At 40.4% G+C, this 6950-nt stretch overlaps 1 protein-coding gene and 1 long non-coding RNA gene across 2 annotated transcripts in view; one reads left to right on the forward strand and one right to left on the reverse strand.

The window, feature by feature from the left end:
- On the forward strand, nucleotides 711–1296 carry LOC110265016. Its single transcript, XM_021107746.1, has 2 exons — nucleotides 711–944; nucleotides 1033–1296. Exons 1-2 carry the CDS (start codon nucleotides 711–713, stop codon nucleotides 1294–1296), a joined length of 498 nt encoding a protein of 165 aa, XP_020963405.1.
- Nucleotides 4325–6950, reverse strand: part of LOC110264526 — a 19631-nt gene continuing 17005 nt past the window's right edge. Inside the window, exon 5 of the long non-coding RNA XR_002350706.1 lies at nucleotides 4325–4335. This is a non-coding gene — a long non-coding RNA (uncharacterized LOC110264526). The remainder of the gene's footprint in view (nucleotides 4336–6950) is intronic.

Below are 6950 nucleotides of genomic sequence, written 5' to 3' on the forward strand. Positions count from 1 at the left end.
AATTGGTTTTTTGAAATTAAAAAATTAATAAAAATATATATACATTATACGTATATATGGTTGTGGTCAATAATATGAGTATATATTATTTAGTATAATAGTTATTAATTATATGTGAACTTAACAACAAAAGTTATATATATTTAACAGCATTGTAATTTGTAAATTTAATTTTATTATTGGTTATTTATTATAATGTTTTCATCATCTAAAATTTTTTATCTTACTATATTTATTAAATATTTGAATTAATTGCTACATAAAACTTTAAAAATTCCAAATGAAAAATTTTAGATGCGTACGAGCTACCAATTATGCTATTTTTCAGCTCATTCATTATAATTTCAATAACATATAGGTCATTCATACAAGGGTAAATACCCTTTTCGGCCCCTGAACATTTTAAAGTGGGACATATCGCACCTTTATCATCCAGAAATCTCAACCCGATCCTCGACCAATCACATAATTGAACGAATCGACCCCTGTGACCGGTTGCTTCCAGGTTACCCGGTTGACGTGTCAGGTGGATGCTGAGGTGTCAAGTGAATGTGCCACGTGTAACCAAGATTTGTTGCAGGGACTCAAAACCCCCTCCCTGCAACTCAAACGGCGTCGTTGTGTTTGGCCAATAAACCCCATTCTTGAATGATTGAAAAGGTTTAGGGTTTGCATCTTCTGGCTATCTGAGAGGAGCTGCAACGGTGGGCATGGCGAGTGCAAATTGTGGTGCCTCATGGAGTCGTGAGAGAAGATGCGGTGGGGCTGATGAGAGTTGGGGCAGTGGAATGAGTGCCGACGGAAGCATTCTGGAAGGAGCGTCGAGAAGGATGAAGAAGAAGTTTGTTTCTCCAGTGTGCAATTGCGGATCATACGCCATTTTGTTCGAATCTGGAACTTCAAAAAACCCTAGGAGGCTTTTCTTTGGTTGTTCCCATTTTAAGGTAAATTTTTAAGATATCATTTTTTGTTTGGGTTGCTGTGTTATTTTGGTTTGTTGTTGTAGCTGAACAGTATGCATGTTTGATGTAGAAGAACAGAGGACATTGCAAATACTTTGTCTGGCTAGATGAGTATGTTGCCTTATTTTGTATTGATGAGGAGGTACAAGATGCAGTATCGGACTCAACGAAAAAGATGGAAGAAAGAATTGCAGAGATAGAGAAGAAGATGGATGAGGTAAAAACCGATGAAGTTAACAGTGGTGCTCTTAGCAGATGGAAAGTGTTTGGGTTGATCTTGTTGGGCATTGTAATAGGAAAGAGATGTAGTATTGTAACAGCTGCACAATGTTAATATGCCTTTGACATTATAAATTTAGTGTTTAGTAATGGGTTCAATGTCTGGATATAGTGAAAGAATTGAATGTGAAAGTGTAATGAACTATGTTTCTGGAATAATAGAGTTTGTTTAGTCAGTTATGAGTTTTTTCTGCATTTAATAATTTGTGTGTAATTGATTGACAGAATCATGGTAAACCAAATTGAAAACATTGTAAAAATGCAACCTCTTCACAAGGGTTCAGCATTGTCATTTCACAAAAAAAAAGTTACAGCTTGGTAACACAGATGGGACAGCAGACAAACTTAACAAAATAAACCACAAACACCCTGTGAGTCTAAGTAGTTTCCCAAAAAAAGATGTCCCTAAACATATGCAGTTTTCATAATTCTGGTGCAGCAGCTAAAAAAACATAAACAGCAAAGCAAAAACATGTCCCTAAACATTGCAAATTCCTAGTTAACTAAGTCTGCTTTGGTGGCCTGAAATTTGGGGTTGGAATGAACTTCAATAAGTCTGAAGAGGTTCCTCCACTTGATGCAGCAACTGTTTCCTTGGTGTTGGCCACAATATTTTCTGCTGCAGAAACTGGTTGGTGGCTTGTTTGTGGAGACAGAGGGCCTGGTGGCCTAAAGGTCTTCAGCTTGGGCCTGAGTCTGGCACTTGGCTGGGCTGATGGTGCAGGGTTGGGTTGGGCTGGTGGTGCAGGAGTGGGCTGGGTTGTTGGTGCAGGCCTTTTCTGGGCTGGTGGGGCAGGACTAGGCTGAGCTGGTTGTGCAGAAAATATTTGTGCAGGACTTGGCTGGGCTGCTTCACCTTGAGTTTCCTATTCAACAACAACCCAAATAATCTAGTTAGTAGGCAAAAAAACATGAGTTAACATCTTAGACTGCATAGTATACTCTAACACATACCACTGGAGGGGCAGATTGAGAAATTGGAATTTTCTCTTGTGGAGCATGTGGCCTCTTGGGCACCTTTTTCTTTTGCTTCTTTAGCTTAGCCTATTCCAGGAGTACAACAATAAAATGGCATTCATTTCAGCAACAAACAAACACAAAACAAATGAAGCCAGTAAACCTAAACAACGAAAAGCATAGCAAACACAAATCCAGATGTCTAACCCTAATTTCCTCTAAAGTAGGGTTCAGCCTCTGATGCATGGGTTTATCCTGAGATTGGCCAGAGGTACCACCCTGAACAATGAGTTAAGAGTTCAGTTATCTTTGGTAGTATTTGATGGCTGCAGAAAGAAAATAAAGTTGTGAAAAAAATTATTTCATACCTTGGTAGTTCTCCTCCGTTTAGGTTGCCAGTTAGGATTTTTAGGTACTCCCTTACATGTTTTGAAGTAGTGGCCAGCCTCTCCGCATTTGCTACAAGTAACCTGGAAGGTCCTTCTAACCTTGCTGCCATCAGATGGAGCTGGAGGGGTAGCTGATTCCTTTCTCCTCTTAACTGGTCTACCAACAGGTCTCACTATTTTTGGTGGATCTGCCTTCAGTTGGTCAGTTGGTTCCCAAAACTCCTCACTGGGTACCGGGTTGATGCAGATGTCATATGTCTTCCTTATTGCATCCATAGTAAGAAATGGGGACACGAAGTCTTCAGCTGCCTTTACCCTCACTCTGGATATGGCTGCAACAGCATGAACACAAGGTACACCTACATTATAGAATTTAGCAATTATAGCAGCTGTGATATATCAATAACATGGCCAAAAAAAATTGAGACTGTATAACATGCTTTCAACTTACCTGTGAGCTGCCATAAGTTACATGTGCATGTTTGATTTTTCAGGTTAACCCCCAGCTTGTGTGTGTTCCTGGATACCTCAAACACAACCCTGTCATTGTCACCACACCACTGAGCATTCCACTTGTGACTTTCTGGCTTAATCCACTTGTCCAATTTCATTTGTTGTACTGGAGCCAGCTTTCCTTTATATGCCCCTAGGATCCTCTTGTGTCTAGCCATTTTGTTCATAACTTGGACCCTTAACTCCTCACACAGTGTCAGGATTGGTTTTTCCCTAGCCTCCACTATCACTGCATTCCAAGACTCACACATATTGTTTGTCACAGCAGCGTTCTTAGGGTAGTGACTGAAAAAAAGCTCTACACCAGACCTTAGGGTCAAACTTACTCATGTACTCCCAAGCTCCATTACTCACACTTTTCAATCTATCCATAGCAGCCTTGAACTGAACTGGTGTTGTGCTCCTAGCTGCTTCCCAAACACAACCCTTAACTTGTTTGTCCCTAAACCTCTTTTCACAGTTTTTCCACATATGGAGCACACAGTTCCTATGATAAGCATTTGGCATCACCTCTTGGACTGCCCGAACAAGACCCTGCAGTTGATCATTTTACACATTAAATCTAACAGAAAGCTGAAAAATGCATGATGCTATATGGTAATTATGACACTTACTTTCTGCTGATCAGACATCAAATGCCATCCAAATAGCATGCTTGACCCGAAATCCTCCTGAAGGCAGGTCAGGAACCATTTCCAATTATCAGTGTTCTCAACCCTGGTTACACCAAATGCGATCACGAAGACATGATTATTTGCATCCTGGGTCACTGCAGAAAGCAATTGTCCTCCATAGTAACCCTTCAGAAAACACCCATCCAAACCTATCAGAGGCCCGCACCCATTCTTGAAGCCTTTTTTGCAAGCATCAAAACTGATATACAATCTTTGAAACAAGTTTGGCCATTGTGGTTGGGGTAAGGTGTTCATGTGTGCTGTGCTCCCGGGATTGCTTTTGTGTATCTCATTCAGATAGTCCCTAAGCTTCCCAAATTGAGCCCATTCACTGCCCAACACAGTCTCCCTAGCCTGCTTGATTGCTCGTGTAATCATTTTCCGATTCAGTTGAACGTTATAGTCTTCTTTCATATGCTGCATTGCCTCCCTAGGTGTCAACTTTGGTTGCGTCTTTAGTCTTAGCCCCAATTTCTCAGCCACCCATTTTTTATCTGCAAGGTTGCTGCCATAATCACGGCCACATGTGTGCTGATTGTGGAATGTCTTCACCTCAAAAGACTTGCTTACCGAGTTCTTCGACACAAAAATCAGCCAAGGATAATCTTCCTCAGCACAGACTGCTCTGACTCTCCCCGGCTCATTTTTTAGGTACATGCAATCCCTTCCATCTTGCACAAAGACATCCTTAAGTGCCCTTTTAAATTGCTCCATAGTTGCGAACTGCATCCCTAGTCTAAACTGCACCTCTCCAAATATGTTGCCCTCATTAAAATCTGGCCCAGAAGGGCCCCTCTCATCATCAGATGACACTGTAGTCACAAAACCCTCAGACTCATACTCATAAACAATATCATCACCATCAAGGCATTCCTCACTTACCTGACTTGCAACCCCCTTCTGCCCCACATTTCCCTCACTAGCTGGGCTTTCCATATTACCCAGATCCGGCCCAACACAGCCTCTACTACCTGGGCCTTGGCCCAACCATTCCTCTCCACTGCTAGGCCCACTCTCCCTTTCTGTGTTTAGGACATGCTTCATCCTCCTCTTACCCGTGTATCTCCTGGCGGCCCTTCTCTTTGCCATGGTGTTAGGTGAGCAAGACTTCCCAATTTTCTTCTTTTTACTTTCTACCTCAACAGCCTCATCAGAACTGTCAGTTTCATACCCAGGAGGAAGGGGCTTGTAAAGTTCATCTTCAGCACTCTCGTATGAATCGTAGGAGGAGAAAGAAGATTTTGAAGAATCTGTTACCGCCAAGACATCCTCATCTTCAGATACCCATTCCTCCTCCACAGGCTCATCCTCAGTAACCTCAGGGATATCCACTCCATGCTCAAAGTAAAGGTGGATCTCCTTCAGATTATTTCTCATAGTGAAGTCGCACATATCGTTGATCTCCTTATCACCATAGAGCACTTGCAGCCCATCCTCGAACTCAATAATAGTTGGGTCGTGCCAGTAGATTTCTCTGTATGTCAAGTACCCTAAACCCTTGAAAAGTTCTTCCAAATCCTTCTTGTTTACGAAATCAATATCCATTGGAGGAAACTTCTCTACCTTCCTGTCTAAGTAATGTAGCTTACCATTAGTTCTAACAAGCTTTCCGCCATGGTAAAACACAGGGATCATAAACACAGACATCTGCAACATTTAGAAACAGTTTCACCGTAATGCACAATAATGCCACCATCATTATCATCACTATAACCACTACATACAAATTTTATTACCCGGATTACTGACTACGTTTATCAACCCCTAGCATGATCAAACCCTAACTAAAAACATTGTTTCTTCTTAACCACTTTATCCATTAATCATACTAATCAACTCGAACGTAAAGCTCCTCACATCACATTCCCCGCATAGAAGTGCATGGAAAATAACTACATTCTTAACTAACACAATGTGAAAAATCGAAAATCTGAACTAACCTTTCAATGCCGTCTCACACAGTGAACGTCTATGCCCTACACACGTTCGTCGCATATTTGATTCTCCCACACTTCCGTTCTAGCGTGGTGCAGAGGTTCTGGAGGGAAACAAGGCTGGAAGATGGAGTGTTAGGGCTTTTTAGTGAATGAATGAAAATAAGAGGGAGAATACAGTAAATGTACTTCGAAGGAATGGGGGTTTATTGGTCAAACACAACGACGCCGTTTGAGTTGCAGGGAGGGGGTTTTGAGTCCCTGCAACAAATCTTGGTTACACGTGGCACATTCATTTGACACCTCAGCATCTACCTGACACGTCAACCGGGTAACCTGGAAGCAACCGGTCACAGGGGTCGATTCGTTCAATTATGTGGTTGGTCGAGGATCGGGTTGAGATTTCTGGATGATAAAGGTGCGATATGTCCCACTTTAAAATGTTCAGGGGCCGGAAAGGGTATTTACCCTTCATACAATATTAAATAATAGTGTTGAAAATCACTACAATCACAAAAATAACATATTATATCCTGATTCTTAAAAGAACTTGCTTATACTTTTTTTTATGATAGACAAATTCTTAAATAGGTTCCACCATATTTTGTTGCATGTTTCCGGCCAGGAAGGAATGGATCCCTTATCTATTATATATTGTTTTCAACACGTATAAGTGATTAATAATTTTTCAGCCAATATGTTAACAATTTTATGTTCATTTTTTATTGTATAAATGAGGGGAGAGTATCACTTTTTATTGTCAACACGGTTATGGAGCGTATGAGTGCTTTATACGAATGTGATGTCAGGATCAAAGAAATTAGACAGTCCAATTTAAAAGTAGGTAATCGGATGGTCCGATTTAAAGAATATAAATCGGACCGTCCGATTTACGTCCATTCAGCCACGTATCGCGCATGCATTGCGTTTCAGCACAGTGTCCCTCATACCAACATATCCCCTTTTTCTTTTCTGAATCCACTCTCTCCCTCCGAAGTCCCTTTCTTGAATTCACTCATCCACCACTTTTTCTTTTCTTTTTCTTCATCATTTTAACTCCTTCTTCTTCAATTAAAAAAAACTACAATGCTAAAGAAGCAAAAATATAAAGATGTTGATCGTCTTGAACTTCATATCATCAATTATCTCTGTCATTCTGATTATGTAAGTTTGTTTTTAAATTTTTTTATATAACTGAAATATTATAAATAATGTTAAAAATTAAGATTGTTAATAATAATT

Source organism: Arachis ipaensis, chromosome B07 (genome assembly GCF_000816755.2).
Source record: "Arachis ipaensis cultivar K30076 chromosome B07, Araip1.1, whole genome shotgun sequence".
Lineage (NCBI taxonomy): Eukaryota > Viridiplantae > Streptophyta > Magnoliopsida > Fabales > Fabaceae > Arachis > Arachis ipaensis.

Bases quoted from the DNA above. Each gene is read 5' to 3' on its own strand.
- LOC110265016 (XM_021107746.1), top strand. From the start codon at position 711: ATGGCGAGTGCAAATTGTGGTGCCTCATGGAGTCGTGAGAGAAGATGC. The intron at 945-1,032 runs GTAAATTTTTAA...TGTTTGATGTAG, and splicing joins TTGGTTGTTCCCATTTTAAG to AAGAACAGAGGACATTGCAA.